General features: G+C 35.4%; 1 protein-coding gene across 2 annotated transcripts in view; it reads right to left on the minus strand.

Annotated features, from left to right (window-relative positions):
• LOC145673802 (transmembrane protein 70 homolog, mitochondrial-like) overlaps nucleotides 1-20848 on the minus strand; it is a 99982-nt gene that overhangs the window by 21342 nt on the left and 57792 nt on the right. For both annotated transcript variants that reach the window (XM_081743564.1, XM_081743565.1), the window contains exon 2: nucleotides 11257-11622. In XM_081743564.1, the coding sequence (XP_081599690.1) occupies nucleotides 11257-11622 (366 nt within the window). The remainder of the gene's footprint in view (nucleotides 1-11256; nucleotides 11623-20848) is intronic.

Consider the following 20848-nt stretch of genomic DNA (forward strand, 5'->3'; position numbering starts at 1 on the left):
TGAATATTGTCATGATTTGGCTTATATTGAACATTTCAGACAGACGAAGTATTTGCTATGATTGATATAATTGTGTTGATGTGAAAGGAAACCAAACGTGGCCATTTTTCAAACTTTAAAAACATTATCAAATATTCTTTTCCACATACAGTGGCTCACAAAACTATTCGGAAACATGGAAAAGAAATTAAATTACTTCAATATATAAAGGAAATAATTTTAATTGCTGCTATTAAGTATGTCAGATACAGAAGTACTCCCATGCGCAAAAAATATTGCGCGTATACTGTAACTCACGATTTTTCGTAATTATTTCTTTTTCCGTATGTTTATGGGTAAAATTCAGTTATTAGTAAGTGGAGATAATAGAAAGCAATCCATCTAAGGAGATATTTCCAAAAGATATAATAAAATAATAAAAATATAATCAAAAAACAAAATTATGTTTGGTTTTGTGTATACTGGCAATAATGTTTTCGAGGGATTTTTTGCAGTAGCACAGCACGATTGCAGAGGGAATAACACGATTGAAGGGGGGAGAGTTGAATCAAGGAACTGGAAAGTGGAGTAAAATATTGCATTTATTGGCTTAAATCTAGGGTGTAAATTGTCTGCCAAATATAAATTAGCTTCTGTAACCAAGATGTTGTACGGAAATATAGAAACAAAGAGAAAAACTGTTGTCTTAAGTTTGGAAGTGACATGCTCTATAGCCATGAGCATTTATTTGTTAAGAAAAAGACAGGCAACTAAAGATAGTCTGTGTGGTCAAGTGAGTAGAGTGACAGACTAGTAATTCTTATACTATTTTGACACCAGATCGAATCCCATCCGATCTCGTTCAATTATTTTCTTTACAAAACAATGTGGAAAGTGTATAATTTTTACGTTAATAAGAACCGAAACAATATAATAATGAAATAACTTTTTGTTTTTCTGATGACGTATTTATTCAGAATTAGCTTACTATTACTAATAGCTATTGTTTTCAGTTATGGTATGGTATGCTCAATCATTGCCTCTACGTTTTTACACAACAGAAGTAACTTCAACTCACTGCGAGTGTGTCTGTGAGTCAGGAACAGTAAAAAACAAAACATACGCGAACTGCAGCCTTACACAGCGTGACGAACACAATCACAGCGATAGCTCGTTGTCATGAAGGAAAAAAGCTGATGTTAAATTACTGTTCTAGTGTTTCTGTGTGTGTGTTTCTTTTTAGAGTATTGACTCTCTCTCTCTCCCCTTTTGTTTCATATCCACAAGTACAACAAATGCAAGTCTGTGTAAGTAATAAAGGATGCTTTCTTTAAACAAAAGTAAATTTTACAGCTCTATTTGTGAGGAACACAAATGCTTCCAAAAGATGCCACGGATATTAACTATAATCATACCGAATTATACAGTAGCCTGAAAAACTAATAATAAAATGATGTAACATGCATAAGCTTTCTTTTTCTATCGTGACAACACATTAAATATAACAAATTAGATTTTTGGGATTACAAATTATTACATTACGTGTCGGTGTAGACCTATTCATTTTCACATTCGAGCGACGAAAGAAGAAAGTGTGGTGATAGTTATAAAAACCGAATACCAGATTTCAATTAATTCAAGTTACATGGCTCCTACATATCGAAAAAATGATTTTTCGATGTCATCTATTCGTCTCTCGGTTCGTTACGCTTTTACAAGCACTCAAATAGAGGCCATACCGTTCAACGTATCTGGACCGAATTCTAGACATAACGTTTTAATAACATACTATCTTTCGAATTTTATGTCCTTCGACACCTAAAATTACTATCTTTTGAATTTTATGTCCTTCGACACCTAAAATTAAGGGTAATTTACTGAAGGATTAAAATTTAAAATAATTCAATTTTCTCAAGATAAAAAAAGCTGTGACGATTTTATTTACGTTTTATAAATATATATTTTATTAACAAATCTCCACCGTATATGAATATTTTTTCTGAAAAAATATATATGGTGTAATTTACTGTATGGTATGCGTTCTTTTTGCACAATTTTCTCAACCACATTTCATAAATAAACGTATCATTAATAACCTAACAATATGATAACTCGTTCGAAGGAGTAGTTTACTCTTAGGGTGAGCTTTCCACCTATGGTTTTTCCATTAACGCCTCAGGCAATTTCGTTCATATTTCGTAAAGAAATGTTTCATTAATAAACTAACATACAGCATAAATAGTTTATTCCGATAACATACAGAAGAAGTGGTTTTCTCAAGGGTTGATTTTTTTTGACAATTTTCTCAGTAATAACTGACAAATTTGTTCTAATTTCAGTAAATATATTTTCTGTAGTAATCTTACAATATCGTATAACTCGCTTGTTCCGAAAAGAAAAATCCAAAAGAGAGAGTTTACTTTGACAGTGAAATTTTTCCCGACTATTTGCTTAAAAATTACTGGATATACTGTCAAAATTACAGATAGAAGAGTTTACCTTTGGGGGTAAGCTTTTCCCGACGACCTTCCTAAAAACAACTCAGGAGACGTTTGTTGTTCATATTTTATAAATACATGTTACATAAATAACCTAGCTATATGGTATAATTTCCTCATCCAGAAAATCTAGAAGTGTTTTATTACTTTTGACAGTAAGTTTTACCCTGCGATTTTCTCAAGAACGACTCAGGCGATTGTGTTCGTATTTCATAAATGTTTTATGAAAACCCTAACAATATGGCATAGCTCGTTTGTCCTGAAAAGATCCACAAGGGATAATTTATTCTTGGGGATGACTTTTTAAATGATTTTCTCAGAAATTACTCAGACGCTTTTGCTTATAGTTCACATACAATTATATCAATAATTCTAATATATGGATCAAGTTATTTATAACGGAAATATGACCAATGGATACTTTACTTTTGGGCCTGAAGTTTCTTCTAGCACAGTTTTCCAAAACATTATTTTATTCGCAATTTCCCAAATAAATGTTTCAATAATAGTTGCAGCCTAACATAAGTCAGTGTAAAAAATTCGAGCGAGAAAGTACAGTGCGTTTGCTACGTACCCTTTCTTAAATATATTTTTAAATGTTATATTTAATCACAATTTTCCGAACAAAATCCGAAAGTTCTTTTTAAATGTGTCTTTTTGTGGTCAAATGGTTCAAGTGCATTGGTTCTGGATTTGATTTCCAGTGAGAGCTAGTGTATTTTCATCCAAGAGATGTGACACGTCGGTGCAAAGAAAAAAGTGTTTAAATAAGCCTAACCAAGCTAATCAACAAAGAAATAATACAATGTTACGAAATTATCGTAGAAACGTTGTTAATATTAGGTAGGTGTGACTGAAATGTCCAAACGATGATTGTCAATTCCAAAGGTAAAAAAGTGAAAAATACAATGCCAGGTTAATCAGTGGCCACTAGATAAAGCTATCCTACTAACATAAGAAGTGATTGAGATACCAAAAAAATGTTGTAGTCGCTGGGAGACATTTTAGGAGAATACAGAGGGTGAGAGAGAGTTTAACACTGCAAATCATGGATAGTCTGAACCTTCGTTTGAGGGCGAATATTGGAAGTCCGTAGGCCTACTGTAAGTGGACATTTTTATGCAACTTACTTATTTATATTAATAATGATTTTTTTAATTTGTACTTTTATATGATATATATATATATATATATATATATATATATATATATATATATGTAAACGTATAAATATTAGGTTTATTTCCAGGCCTGGGTGTTTAATATATATTAAGTTTAGATATGAAACTAATCATTTATTTCATATATATATGCATATTAATCTGAATATTGTATGCAAACTGTATATTTATTTTTAAGCATTTCAGCTCATATAGATAAAAATGAATCTTTTTAGTTTTAAAGATAGATAGAAACACTGGTCCATTAGAAGCTATAGTTTTAGTCCACATGTGTTACAGAGAAACGGAAACAATATAGGAGGGGAGGTAGTTAGCGTCCTTCCTTTTTTCAAAGTTAACGATCTTTTCTTTCTTTTGGCTAGGGAACTTTTCGTATTCAGATTCTGCAACGTGTCTCCCGATTCGTATATAAGCGATCCCTGTTCTCTTGGTCAGGGCTGTTCTTTCAGAAACCATTGGAACACATGGCTACATAAGGCCTTCGGTCCTGGGTTAACGTGGATCAACCACTTTCGTTTTTAAGTCAACTACGAGGACTTTTTTTCTTTTTGTCAGGGCTATGCAGTGAAAGGCTTGCTGGTTAGGTGGTCTTGCGTAAGGCCAAACAGGGACATAGGATACATAGTTTAATAATTTAGGATACATAGTTTAATAATTTAAAATGTTAACTTTTTCTTAAGATATAGGAATTTTCGATTTTCTTAAGTTTGTTCCTCTGCTAGTAGTTATGTTTAAATATTTAGGTGAGATTTTATTGTGATGACTTGTTAAACCTTTGGTTAGGTCTTATGAAGGATATTCCCGAACTCAAACGGTTTTGGGTTCGATCCATTTTATGGTTGAGAATTTATTTCTCAGTTTTACATGTTGTACAGTTTTCCTGACTTAACCTGTGATAGGGATTGGCCCTTGTAAAAGGGTCAAGTTTTCTGGTCTCATTAGTGAGAGACCGATGGATAGGGCACGGCCTACTTTAAGGGCCATTTTCTTGTCTCATAATGAGAGACTGTTTCTTACCTTCTCCTCACCTATATCCTCATAAAGAGTTTTATGTAGGCATCCCTAACCCAGTTTTTCTTGTATACGAGAATTCTGTGTAGCTAGGACAAGCTTTTCTTCAAATGGGAGAATTGCTTTTAAATTTAAGGCTAAGATGAGCTGTTGCATCAGTGAGGACAGCAAAAAGCTTATGCCACAGGATCTACTACATTTAAGAATTTTAGATGATTAGAGAATTTACATTAGGTATGTACTGGCTCGGAGTGAGGGCCTATACAGATAGAAACACTTCAGAGTTTGCAGTGAAGACTCTGGGGTAATAACTCTGCGTGTGCGATTACTAAAACTTCTAATACGTTTATCTATCTTGTAAATAAAAGGATCATAAAAATAATGGTGTTTTGTCTTTAAAATAAAAAAGTCCCTGAAATCGGGAACAAGAAACTTCAGTTAAAAATACCCCTAGATATTAAACTGAGAAGTACGTATATATAAAGATATTGGATAATATATACGCATTAATATAATTTTTTATGTGTAGTATATATATATATATATATATATATATATATATATATATATATAGAGAGAGAGAGAGAGAGAGAGAGGGAAGGAGGGAGGGAGTATTGCCTGAAGGAAAGGGCCGAATCGATAAGTAGGCCAGGTAGTTTCATATGAAAAGAAGAATTGAAGATTAATTAGATATTTATGAAAAGATATACTACATAGATTTGCATTGAAATGAACATTAGAACACAATATCTGTTTAATGTTGACAGGGACTTGCTGACAGATTTGCAGTGGTGTATTTGACGGGCTTTGATATTGTAACGATCCTAGCAAACACCTGAGCCTTCCACACTGTACACTGTAAGTTAAATTGGTGCTTAATTAAAACTATATTTGTTTAAATTTAAAACTATTGAACGTTATCACCTGTGCATCACGGACAGCAATCCGCCAGTAATTCTTTGTTTTCGTCCGGGGGGCCGCGGTGGCTCAGTGGTAGAGCGTTCACCTCTGGTGCTTGGGGTCCCGGGTTCGATCCCAGCCCGCGCCAAGTGAACTTTGTGGTGGACAAACACCGTGTGCGTGGGTTTTCTCGGGGTTCTCCCGTTTCCTCCCACTTTCTTCATTCCACCATTTCATTCATTACTCACCATCACCGTCTCCTTTAGCCTAACCGGCATAAGCGTGGGACGTAAAACTCAAAGATTTCATTTCATTTCATTTTTTTGTTTTCGTCCGGCGGGAGCTCATGTGGTTCGGATTCCACGTCAATCAGTAGGTCCACGTCTCATATAGCCTTGCTGCTGAAAGGGACGATAAACTCAAAATCACATCACACATCTTTGTTTTAGCCCATAAATGTCTCTGTTCATGAGCTCGTTCGTGGCTAAGCGGTTAGCGTACGCGCCTTTGGCGTGGAAGACCTGGCTTCGATTCCCGGCGAGAGCTCACGTGGCTCGGAGTCCACGTTAATCAGTAGGCCGACGTCTCATATAGCTTCGTTGCTGAACGAGACATTAAACTCAAACTCTTTGTTCATAAATTTCTTTGTGTATGGTTTTCCATATACGTGGCATGGACATTAAATTTTGATTTCTACGCCATATGTATATAATTACATACAAACCTATAGAACGAACACAACAAACTTGGAATGTCTACATTGTTTGCGTATGGAAAATTATCACGCTCTGCTGCATAGGAGAGCCGTGTGTATGGAATTCCATACACATGGCAATCAACGTATTAAGAAATGTATAATAATAATAATAATAATAATAATAATAATAATAATAATAATAATAATAATAATAATAATAATAATAATAATAAGTATCAGAAACTCGACAAATATTCTTGCAAATAATAGGAAAAAAGTTTCCGTCACACTGTTCACTTTGCTGGACTCACCAGTGTGACGCGTTATACCGATTGTGGTACACTGGAATAGAGGGTATGGCTTTTTAATTTTTTACAAATATTCCAACTGCTTCAATTGAAATGGATCTATAATAATAAGAGAGTGAATTTAGTCTTCTTACCCTTCGATTTGGAAATAAGGGTCGCGAGAATAAAGAATAATATAAAGAAATTACAGAATAAATTAAAGAATAATATATAAGAAATTTCATAAAAGAATAACATACTCAGAATTGTATATAGTAGTTTGTTTAATTCGAAATTACATACTTCCTGCAACTGTTTTTTGATTGAAATGATTTGAAATGAAATCTAAGTTTTATGTCCCACATTTATGCTGGATAGGCTAAAGGAGACAGTGATAAGAAATGAATGAAATGGTCGAATGAAGAAAGTGGGATAAAACGGGAGAACCTCGAGAAAACCCACACACACAGTATTTGTGCAGCACAAGGTTCACTTGGCGCGAGCATAGATCGAACCAAAGGTGAACGCTTTACGACTGAAACACCGTGGCCTCTGAAATAACTTAAAGGAGAAAAGGACTACTTTATGAAAACTTGATGACGAACACATTTGTTAAAAAATACCAGCTTTTCGTGAAGTATTGCTTATAGACAGGGACGGATTAAGGCTTTTGGGGACTTAGAGCCGACTATTTTAAGGGAGACCTATGTTGAGAATAGTACCAGTGCATAAATTTTCTTTGCTGCCTTCCACAGCCTCATAGGCTTATGGAACTACGAGAACTATGCTGTAATATTTGAATGTGCTCCAAGTTTACAATAATTAGTTTTGTTAAATTCATTATTAACAATTAAATAATTGCATTGATTATTAAAAGTTAAATGCTGCTGATGGAGATACTTAAATCTAGCGTAACGAGCGGAAAAAATATTAGCATCGGTCTGAAGCCTACAATATAATAAATTGATTACTATATTTTAGTATTAAACAGAGGGATTTTAAAGGGCCCCCTGAGCTTGGGACCCCGAAGCCTGGGCTCCATTGGCTCCGCCCTTAATCCGCTAATGCCTATAGATTATAAATTAAAGGGGACGGGCCGAGTCCGTTCTAAAAATTCCGGCCCGTGCAAACCTCTAGCCCCTATGTATATGCTATCTTTGGAAATACAGTAGAGTTTCGCTTATCCGACATAAAACAGGCAGGCAGAACGCCGGATAATATGGATGTGTAACGGAAAGACCTATTAAAACTCAAACTATGATATAATTTTACATACTACGCATTTAATAATCATGTTTTGCAAGAAACAAATATAATGCATTGACTCAGGGACGTATCCAGCGTGAGGTCCTGGAAGCTGTTTCTTTCCAAACCTCAAGCACTTTTTAATAAACCTACTTTTTCCCTTTTGAGGTTCTTTTATATCAGATTACTTTGAGTCAGTGGCCAAACTGTGGGCAATGCGTTGTTGTTATAATTCTGACAAGTAACACTTCCCAAGTGTAACACTCCGATTTTGATAAAATTTGGCAGGTAGATACTACACATAAAATAAACAAATAAGTGCTTTTTTTTTACTTCTTGCAGAAAAACGGTTTCAGGGGGCAAAAGCTCTCACCCAAAATTTTGAAAGTTGACGCCCGAAAGGCAAAAACAAGTGGACCAAAGTGAACGAAATTGTGCACAGATATTGCAGACGTAAAATTAGGGAATACGTGTTTTGTATTTTCCTGGAAAAAACGGTTAGGTGGGGCACAGATCCCTCCAAACCTTTGATCGTGAAATATCAAAAGTGCTACTAAGAACATGTCAGATGAGTGTAAAGGACATGAAGAATTTCAACGACACTTTGTGTATGAACAATACGCAAAAAATAAACGAATATGTTTTTTTGCTTATTTTCTGCGGAAAAACGGTTCTAGGGGGCAAAAGCCCCAACACCTAATTTTGAAAGTTGACACCTGAAAGGCAAGAAGAAATGAACCGAAGAGAATGAAATTGTGCATAGATATTGTAGACGAAAAATGAGGGAATAAGGGTTTCGTATTTTCCTGGAAAAAAAGGTTAGGTGGGGTACGGACTCCTCCAAGCCTTTGATCATGAAATGTCGAAAGTGCTAATAACAGTATGTCAGAAGTGCCTAAATTTACATGAAGAATTAAAGTGTTACTTGTAAGAATATACCGTAATGCCATTGATACCAGATGGAATTAAAGAACACTTTTAATAGGATTACAGTTTCGTTTCCGTCCTGTTTATAACATAACTGTATTAGAACGATACACTCATTGCCATTTGCTATTTTTGTTATGTGATATACGTAGCAGACAGTTTTCCTTACATGTCTCTAGAAAATATTTTTTGATTTCGTTTGTGTTAGAATGCAGTTTAACCGGTCCATAAATGAAAAGTAAGAAACGTTTAAGAGAAATACAAAACTGTTGCATTGTTATTATTAATATTATTATTGGTATTTTTGAAACATTAGAATTACGTGCTTACGAGGATTCGTGTTGGGCCCTCTCCGAAAAGAAAACGTGCCTGCACTGAATGATAGACGTATGAGTCAAGGTATAGACGGGCGTGCTAGGCGATCGAGTCGGGAGCATCAAAAACAGACTAAGACTACAACTTGCAGTTCTTCTTGCCGATTGACGCTGCTTCTCACCTGCTATGATATGTCGGATAATAATGTGGAATAAACGCAGGTCGAGACCATGGCGTATTGGTGTTTCATGCACCTAAACCTGTAAAATATTTGTGCCGAAAACATCTTTGACTCACTAGCTAAATTTGTGGGTATGATCGCACATCTTGCCTTATAAAGTATAGTCTTATAAAGAATATATATAGCATGCTAAGAACCTAAAGACCAAATTCAATAATTTTCTATAGTTTTCTTTTTTAATAACGGGAAACTTGTTTATTTCATCACGATAAATCACGTTTGATACTAAGATGTCTGTTTCTGTCTATATATATTTTTCGTACTTTATTGGAGACAAATTTGTTTTTTTTTTTTAAAAAAAAAAAGAGGATGATAAAAGAAGCTATACAACAGTATAAACTGAAAGCAATCGTTATTACTAATAGTACACTAATCCTAAATAAATACGTCATCAGAGGAAACAAAAAGTTATTTCCTTATTATATTGTTTCAGTTCTTATTAACATAAAAATTATACACTTCTATAATATTTTGTAAAAAAAAAAAAAAAAAAAAATGAACGGGATCGAATGAGATTCGATCTGGGGTCAAAACAGTATAAGAATTACTAGTGCGCCACTCTACCCACTTGACCACACAGACTATCTTTAGTTGCCTGTCTTTTTCTTAACAAATAAATGCTCATGGCTATAGAGCATGTCACTTCCAAACTTAAGACAACAGTTTTTCTCTTTGTTTCTATATTTCCGTACAACATCTTGGTTACAGAAGCTAATTTATATTTGGCAGACAATTTACACCCTAGATTTAAGCCAATAAATGCAATATTTTACTCCACTTTCCAGTTCCTTGATTCAACTCTCCCCCCTTCAATCGTGTTATTCCCTCTGCAATCGTGCTGTGCTACTGCAAAAAATCCCTCGAAAACATTATTGCCAGTATACACAAAACCAAACATAATTTTGTTTTTTGATTATATTTTTATTATTTTATTATATTTTTTTGGAAATATCTCCTTAGATGGATTACTTTCTATTATCTCCACTTACTAATAACTGAATTTTACCCATAAACATATGGAAAAAGAAATAATTACGAAAAATCGTGAGTTACAGTATACGCGCAATATTTTTTGCGCATGGGAGTACTTCTGTATCTGACATACTTAATAGCAGCAATTAAATTTATTTCCTTTATATATTGAAGTAATTTAATTTCTTTTCCATGTTTCCGAATAGTTTTGTGAGCCACTGTATGTGGAAAAGAATATTTGATAATGTTTTTAAAGTTTGAAAAATGGCCACGTTTGGTTTCCTTTCACATCAACACAATTATATCAATCATAGCAAATACTTCGTCTGTCTGAAATGTTCAATATAAGCCAAATCATGACAATATTCAAACTATGATTTAATATATAGTTTTAAATTTGATTTACTCGTGATATGCGTTTTTGTGCAACAACGAGGAATTACAGTATCTACGATTAAAATGCGATTCGAACTGCCACTTGGATTTACAGGTTTAAACCTGTAAAAGCGTGGCAGGTATCATGTTACAGAGATCATACTGCTTAGAAAGCAGTATTTTCTTTCATTTAATTTTTTTTAAAGGTACTCGATTTAGTAAAGCTATAAGCGAATTTGATGTTAATATTACTAGATGATGATTAATATTTCTTGTTACAGAAAATCCATTTAATCCGTATTCTGAGAAGTTGCAGCTACCTTAAAATTAAACATTTGAAGTTCATTGACATCATTTTACCATCTATCCGCTTGCAAATAAAAATATAGCTGATCCTGATGGGGAAAAACGGAAAAACTAAGAGAAAACCCATGAACACGATGCTGTCCAGCATAACTTCTTTTCAAAAAGGTTACTAATACTTAAAGAAATGCAACCTTATAAAGGAAATTTATTTACTTTTAAAGGACTAAGTACGTAGGCATTATTTTACAATCACTATAAACCAAACTCGTATTGAACACTTCTTTTCGGAGTTTTCCAATACAAAAAATAAGAGAATGCTTACCTCACGTTTGATCATGAAGAATGTCATGACTTGTGCTTTGTACTCATTTCGTCGAGGGTTGTAATACAGTGTCGTCACATATTTCTTCGTAAGATAATGGAGCAGGAAAGGTGTCACGTACGTAAAAACACAGAAGACACTACCAACAGCTATCGTAAATCCAAGTCTTCCAAATGCTATTGCCTTACGAATAAGCGTAGGTTGAGAAAGGAACCCTACAATACTTGTGGAAAGTGAGAAGAACTTCACTGTGCAAAGTGGACGAGTCAAAGGGCCATTATAAACCAGAATGTCTCTATCAGGTACAGAAAACGCAGATCGTGGGTGTATGAGAGATGCCTGGTTAGAATCAAAACACAAGCTCACCTGAAAAATAAACAATGGATTATTAATGCCACATTAATGAATGTGTACGAAAAACACGTTAAACAAATAAGTACTATCGGATCTTCTGGAAACAGCAATGTTTAGTTTAACGTCTCGCGGCTACGCTATGTAGAATAAAGGAGACTATGATAAACAAAAATGAGCAATGATGAATAAACTGGTGAAATGAAGGAAGAAAGAAGGTGAACCCGGCAAAATGAACACACACACACACGCACACAACATATCTGCTCGAATTGAAATCACATTAATGGGTCAACAGTGCTTATGAAGAATAACATGTTCACTGTTATTAAAAAATATAATTTAATACACTGTTCAAACTATTAAGAAATCAAGATGATACAGAAAGCTGTATACAAGTAAATTTTGAGATTATGATTTATACGAGGTAATCCGAAAGTCCAGTTACACCCATGTACTATAGCAGTGAAACATATCACACTATGTTGCGGGACTGGTTTGTTCCTCAACTGCAAGCCGAAGGGCTTATCCATTGGGTTTCGTTTCAGTATTGTTCAGTTGCAGTGCAAGAATATGTAAACGAAGTGTTCCCTACCAGATGGATTGGACGTGGTTTTCCAGTTATCACCACCCTTGGTCTGCCCTGCCCTTCCCTTCCCGAAATCCCGATTATTTTATTGTGTGATAATGCACTATGCGGTTACATCAAACAGCAGGTTGCCAGTACGCGTTACCACACAACTAACAAAATGAAAGAAGCTGTTCAACATGCTTTCTCTACGATCACTCGCGCAAAACTGCGTAAAATTTTAGAACGTGATTGCAGGTTCATAAATTTTGTTACGAAAATGATGGTGTCCCATAAGCACTGTGAATTAAACTACTATTTCGTCTGTTATCACACTGTATCGTAAATTACATAGGAGATAAAGTGAGTTTTGGACCACCCTGTAAGCTGACCGAGGTCAGGAATTTGAAAAATATGTAAGATATCTAAATTAAAAGGAAAATCAAATTTCATCCGGTGCTTTTGTATTGCTGTTAAAAACTTCAAACTTTTATATTTCGTCCACGGTCATGAACACTCTTATCGCAAACTGGAAGAAATTACTGGGACATTATTTAGTATTACTGGGACATACACTGGACTATGCTAACGAAACAGTCTAAGTGTCGATCACAAATATTTAACATTTAACGAGTTCGAACTTTGTCCAGTTTTAAAGTGTAGAACGTTTTCTTCGTCTTGTTTAAGACATTTCCACTTCTCACTAACTTGTTTCACGGTGTGCACTAATCCCTTGTGGAGTAATCTAGTTCTGACTCTTTACTTCTGTACAAAATCTGTTTGGTTTATTAAAATAATATTCATGTCTTTCCAAATTTATTTTCCAATACAAGTAAAAAGACAGAACTTGATTACTTCAAAGAAATAGTGCACATCGTAAAACACGTTAGTGAGAAATGAAAACATTTTAAACAAGACGAATCTTCCCATGAATTAAATGGAAGAATTCATTTTACTTACTATAATTTTTTGTTATCACACGAGGTAATACTACAGGTTTCAGTAATTTCTTCCAGTTTGCAATAGGTGCGTTCGCGACCATGCCCCCAGTGCGGGCCGAAATATAGAAGTATTAAGTTTTAACAGGGATACAAGGTAAGATTCTTTTCTATGCTAAATATGCATTCTAGAGCATCTACAAGTTATTATATGACGGAATTAACTTTTTGTTTCTCATATTCAAAACGAGTAAACAACATGATAGGTTGATCGAGCATATGAGGAAGGTGTGTGCTTGTTATCTGGAACTTACGCTAATGTTCCGATAGTTGCTGAGAGCTTGGAACTTTGGAACAATTAAATTTATCTTCATTTAAATAGATACCCTTGCAGTTACTTAACTGCAAGACAGAAGTTCGATGGCATCGCCTCATTGCTGATACGGGCTGTGATCCACACATGTAACTACACTCCATGTTGCTCGACGATCTTTAAGCTACCAGCATACTGCCCTCTACAGATACACATTCCGTGACGCGACTTTTGTTAGAATCGGATGATGTACACCGTTTTCTTAAATACGTTTCTAACAAAGTATATATAAAACCTTTTTAACATTAAATACATAAACCTACACGACTGGAGTTGAACCAAAGATCATTCCCCTGTAGTTAAAGGCTCTACTACAGATCAAATATGCTCTCCTTCATTTTTCGCTGTTCCATTTGTTCATGGTGTGCGGTACTCTTCTTAAGGGATGAAAACAAAAATACAGCCGTGAAATTATCGGAAACATGATACATGTCTAAGGAGTAATTCTGGCACTATACAGAAATGGTTTTCTAACAGATAAGGAGAAAAAAAAAAGATTGAATCAAAATTAGTACCAACACTGTTTCTACAACAGAGGGCTGTGTCTCAGCACTACAAGAGTTCCATAGCTCTGACAACAGAATATGTGGCGATGAAGCGTAGGGAGTAGTAACAACTGCGTGTTATTCAGACAAAAGCAGGAGTCCTGTAAAGTAGAGGGGGAAAGTGGAAGCGCCATAACAATATATTTCGGAAACAAGAACAATATGCATGGATCAAGACTGAATGGCACATTGGCAATGCTTCCAAGAACTTCGTGATAAGCTTCCGCCAAAATGTAGGAACTACTCTGCGGAAAGCACTATGACACAAGATAAGCCATCATTCATGCCGTATGGAGGTCCCTGCGGGGCATAGACAAATAATGACGAGCTGACGGTCTCCGACGCCTCCCACTCCTGTGGCAGAAGGTGATCGAGATGGGAGGCGATTACACTGAAGGAACGTAACAGGTGTTCTTCTGTGAATAAAGCTAAGTACGAGTGTTCTTCTGTGAATAAAGCTAAGTACGAATTATAACAATGTTGCTTTTCTTTTCATCCAGCCCTTGTAAATTCCACCTTCGTACTCAATAGCATCACATGATTCCAAATCAATTCGCGTTAAATCTAAATTCAGTTCTCAAAAATTATGAAAAGTCTCAGTTACACTGATCCTTAGGAATGTCAAAATTATGTAGGAAACTGAAAGAATAAAGAAAGAAAAATACACCTAGCATATCATGCAAGTGAGCAGCAAATGCGAACGAATCTTTGTATACATTGAAAAAAATAAATACATAAAACACTACATTACGACAATTAGAACTAGATTTCCACTAAACTCGGTACAAGAAATTACAAAGATACATGGTGTTTTATTTATATATAATGCCCATTTTCACCCGAACAACTTGTTTCTGTATACAGTGACACCTGTCAAGTCGGGTTTCACAGAGCAACAAAACTGTATGTATACATGGATCAGTGTCTTAGCCAGCTATTACGTAGCCCCAAGTGAAGATGCTGTAGCGAGCAAAATGCCACCGGAAAAATTGCTTTTAAAAAGGATACATCATGAATCTTTAATATTTCCGCACAACAATGTCAGAGTAACGGCTTTGTGAAAGAGCACGGCTATACCAGTCTATGTCCTATCCCAGTTTACACAAACAAAATACCAGCATTGTATGGAGAGGATGTCCATCGTGCGGAAGTACACCAGGATAAAGCTTCAAGTCACTAACTAACTTCGTTGGCTTTCTACCGAGGCACAGAACCTTCTACTGATATCCGCGCTATTCCGTCTGAGGATACTTCCGATAAGAATCCATATTCTATTCGGATGGATTACTACGCTTCTGGACTTCTGAAGTGGTGCATTTCATCATGTTGAGTTCGCACGGTAAATGACATTTGTATAGCATGCAAGCAAGAACTTGACAATGCAGGTACAGCTGCGAATCTGCTGCAGTGCAAACTGCGATGTCATGTAATGTTCCGTACCGCAGGCCATCATGGATAAGGGGATACAATATTTTAGGTAAGTAACAACTTCAATTTGTTCTTATGTTATATATATATATATATATATATAACTTAATGTCGTTATGTTTGTGACTTTGTATCTCTTGAACCACACGTCCGATCTCGATCAAATTTTCAACATTGATGAAGTACGAGTCTAGGATGGTATTTATCATTTCACTTTGACGGTGCAGTGTAGATGGGGAGGGGTAGATACAAAAAAAAATCAATATATATAAAAATGAAAGTGACTGTTTGTGACTTAGTAACCCTTGAACCGCATGAATTTTCAAAATAAATGAGGTTGGGCCCTGTGATGGTTTCTATCATTTCACTTTGACGATGCAAGTTAGGGGAGGGGGAGGTATTTGAAAAATGATCGGAAATGACCGATATTAGTGTCGAATACATAGTTTTCGGGGTTGCTGAGTTGAAAAGTGACACTTCCGATGCTGTTAAATCCAAATTCAGTCCCGCGAGTTAGGGAAGGGGGATATCCGTCTCTCTCTCTCTCGCTATATATATATATATATATATATATATATATATATATATATATATATATATACATAGGCGGCGGATCCAAGGGGGATTATAGCCCCTTGACGCTCAGGTATACACTGGATAAAGCTGCAAACTATGGTTTATCACCTCCCTTGATCACATCCTGGATCCGCCACTATATATAGGGTGTTTCAAAACAACACCGACAACATTTGGGAGGTGATTCCTGACACGAAGGTAAGACAAAAAGTCAAAACCTGGGTGAAAAAACGCTTCCTTTCGGAGTTACAGGCTGCCGAAAACGTGAAAAACTGAACTTTAAAAGGTCCATAGCTTCAAAATTATGGGGCCTACCGTAGTCGGATCAAAGACTTTACTAAGGAACTAATATGTGTTCTATCCAAAAATACATGCTCCAGAATCCGACAGTACTTTCGCAACAATTTTTACAGAGGTAGTTAGAGAGTACTTCAGATTATATGCCCGTAACCAAACTGCCTGTACAAAAATTGTTGCCTGGGTACCTTAGGATTCTGAAACATGTATTTTTGGATAAAGCACATATTAGTTCTTAAGTAAAGTCTTGACCCGACTACGATAGGTCCCATAGTTTTGGAGCTATGGACCTTTAAATTTCATTTTTTCATGTTTTCGGCAGGCTATAACTTCGAAAGGAAGCATTTGTGCACCCAGGTTGGCCTATACGTTTCATCTTATTTTGGTTTTTAGGAATCACCTCTCAAAGGTTGTCGGTGTTGTTTTGAAACACCCTCTATATACAGTTTATAGTTGGCAGGGTACTACTGACAAAGATCACTACATACAATTTAAACTTCAAGTAAAGTAGCAACAATGAACAATTCTGTAATTCTGTACGCAAATAGTAAAAGCAGTATGGACAACAGCAAATTTTAAGGCTTGTGACATATGGAACACTCATATCTGTAAATTTATTAAGAAGCTTACATGCATGTAGGAGTGAGTTTCATTTCGCGATGTAGAACTACAATACACTGATGTAATATTGAAACTAGAAATAAAACAATGTATCATTTGCAGTTTCATTTGAATGATAGAGGAGTACAACCCATTTTTGCAATGCTGAATCCATAACGAAAACATCTGTTACTATTTCTCACCGTTATTGGTGTATGGACGCCAAGTATTGAAATCAGAAGTAGCTCAATTACCTCTTCCAGTTTCAACAGAAGCAGAAGTAAGTTTCTCGTTTTGTCTTTTTGTATGAGGGGTCCCTAGTAACCTGAAAGTTGTAGATCTCTCGAAGGATACGCGCAGACGGAACCTATTCTTGAGACAATGAATGCACACAATAATCATCTTTCTTACAGTTTTCATTCTATGGAGATCAACATTGAGAACCCAAAGTGTAGTTAATTTTTATTACCTCTGTTTCGACAGATGAATAAGTGCGGAGAGCTGAAAAGATAACTAAGGAAAAATCCTTTGTTATCTCTTACCGTTTTAGTTCTACAGGGATAAATATTAAAACTGGAGTTAAGTTGATTGAGCAGCCCTTTCAGCAGCGACGCTATATGAGACTGGATCTACTGATTAACGTGGAATCCGAACCACATGAGCTCCGGCCGTGAATATTGAAACTAGAAATTGCATATCAAGGGTGCACATTAGTTTCTCGTTATCTTTTACTTTCCTCCGTGATACTTGACAACAGACGACCGACATATTCGTTCTACAAAACTTTACATACAATTTGGAAGTATAAAAGAAATAATTTCTTCTAATATTCTCGTTAATTGATTAAATACACGACATTTTCCAATTAAGAGACCTGAAGATGACAAGCACGAAATCATATTGTACAAACTGAATATTTTAATTCACTGTGCCTGACCACAGAACTTTAACGTAACAAGATACTTATTTTAACGATTTCTGCTGATTCCTTCCTTACCAAGTTCAAAGTTAAAATTTCTTCCTTAAATTCGACATTATTATTAGCATTTAAAAGGGAAAAAATGTCCAGATAACATATATAAATACATCATCAATCGATAGATCTCATTAGGTTCAACGACATGATATGAATGAGTGTATATCCTCATGCGCAGTTCTCGAGAAAGCAGAGCAAAAATAATTCTGTAAAGCAATATATATATATATATATATATATATATATATATATACAGAAGGATAAAGACGCTACTTATCAACATGAGATCGATATTGAAGTATACATTAATCCAGCTTTTCATTACGACATTAGCTTGCTTTTGATTTGATTTTCAGTTTAGCGATCCTTTTAAGCAGAGAGGCTATATGAGACCTGGAAATACAGCTTAACGTGGGATTCGAACCACATGACCTCCCGAGTTGGGAATTGAACACGAATCTTCCACGCCAAAGGCGCGTACGCTAACTGCCTATCCACGAGACAGCTCTATGACAGTTGCAAGGCGACAGTAATACAGTACGGTTAATGAAACAGCCCAACACTATCATAGACTCAAAGTTTAAAATTCGCGCCAACTGAACTTTGTGGTAAACAAATACCGTGCGCGTGGGTTTCCTCGGGTTCTCCCGTTTCCTCCCACTTTCTTCATTCCACCATTTCATTAATTCTCATCATCACGATCTCCTTTAGCCTAACCGGCATAACCATGGGACGTAAAACTCAAAGATTTCAAACTTCAAATTGTCCGAACATAAGTCATATATCAATCAATAGAACTGAAAAGAAACGGACGCTAGAGATTAAATTAACATGTGTAGTTTTCGAGAAAAGGTACTATTTGGCGCTTAAATGTATGTCATTCGTTACTGATTTGATGCAGTTGATAGTTGTTATTTCCCTCAAATAGGTTATTTATTTGCTTATTTATGTGCCTTATATGAAAAATATGCATTTTAAGTAGTATGTGGTATGTAGCACTGTTTGACTTCTCACTGACGCACATAATACTAACAATGTGATAGCACTACTACTATCTTCCCGTAAAAAGATGTCAGCCTAAAATACGCAATTTTTTTCTTTTTCGTTTTTACGAGTATCATATATTAACGTATTATTTCCAAAACAATTCAATAAAATAAAATTTGTATTTATCTGCCTAGTGCTGTTTTAGTCTGATGTTTGATTACAGAAGACAGTCGTGGCGACCAGGGGAATATAGCTGTAACTTCAGCTACGCAAACCTTACACCCATCTTGAAAAGTTACCACCAATAAAGATTCACAAGAAATGTTTTATGTATTATTCCATTAAAAAATGTAAATATTTCCGGGAAATTAGTCATTTTACTTTAGCCATAATATACAGAATATAAAAATAAAACCTAAACTCTTGTTTCGTAGGAACTTTATTCGAGACTTGATGCTCCATCTGAAATCAAACCCACTATGGCACGCAATTCTGCAGCTTAGCTACGAAGGTACACTTCTACTTTGTAACACTATCAGTTAAAAAGTCACTGATATTTTAAGAATAATATGATTTTCAAAGGTTTTTTTTTTTCGTATCTTCTTAAGCACAAACAAGTCGACAGTATTTTAGACATTTGTATAAAAACAACATATTTTATCACTAATCTAAAAAAAAAAGTTTCAAGTGATTATAACACAAATTGTTCTATTTTGTATGTGGGGATTCATAATGAGTCTATTACGTCTAATAGTTATAACAGGTTGAAGGGCCTAGACCTGAACTTAGGGGCGAACCAAGGCAAAATTTTCACCCGTACAAAGTGACTTTTTGGCGCCCACGTCCTACTAGTCCTAGCCTATATTTTACAATTTATTACAGTGATTTTATTACGAATTTCTAATATACTTGTTTTACATAGCAGTTTCTCGTTTTTTTTTTTTTTTTTTTTTTTTTTTTTTTTTTTTTTTTTGTAGTCCCGCTCCTAACCCCCTCCTATGTTGTTGAAGAGCGGTATATTCGATTTCACAAACACTGTCGAAATGAATGATTTGGCAAGAACTGTACATACCGAAACATCTCCCAGACACTACTTTCGAAAAGGCCGAGAGTTTGGCGCGGCGATGTTTCTAAAAATGATAAATAAATGCTGTGTATACTGTTCCCCCTCCACTACCACTTTAAAAGAGTAACATATATAAAATCCAATAACGTTCGTTGCCTGGTTCGCAAAGAACATAGCCTGCTATAAACAATACCAACTCCCCCTCCACTCTTCCTTCTACATGTCATTTCTCCAATTGTCGATACTGCCCACCAAGCTCTATGAAACTCTCTTCATCCATGGTAGAATGGAGAAAGATGATGTACAAGAATATAAACTAAATACGTCAGTAGAAAACACGTTACAAAATTTAATTTTTGAGGCTCGTTTTGGTGCACCCTTGACTGGCGCCCATGGCAGTCGCCCGGCTCTTGGTCCGCCCGTGCATTAGCTCGCATTTGATCGGTTAGAAACGAATGTATCTGGTAACGAGCGGGTGGGTACCAGTTTACCCGAAAATTCCGAGCACTATTCGGGATTACTCCTTAAGGGAAGGGATGGGAAATTTTCTTCCTTTTTGTCAACATTCGAATTGACGGTATAGCTTTCATCATAACGCGAGGATGGTTGAAAGTGTCTAATAGATTAATGAACATATTTTGGAACCTGCTTTCTAGCATGACACTTTTATTACAATGTGTATCGTAAGGGGGAGTTACTGGTTTAAAACAATTGGCAAGAATACAGTGCCTCACGAGACCCTTAAGTTAGGGAGATGAAACTTGATTTATATAAACTCGTTATTGAGGATAAGTGGACAAGTCCCCAGCGTTTTCGAACCTTCCATTTGTAAGGGAACAATTTCTAAAAGGTGATTCAGAAAGTAATGCCTCCAAGGTGATATCTTT

The sequence above is a fragment of the Thermobia domestica genome, chromosome 17, assembly GCF_964235325.1.
Source record: "Thermobia domestica chromosome 17, izTheDome1.hap1.1, whole genome shotgun sequence".
Lineage (NCBI taxonomy): Eukaryota > Metazoa > Arthropoda > Insecta > Zygentoma > Lepismatidae > Thermobia > Thermobia domestica.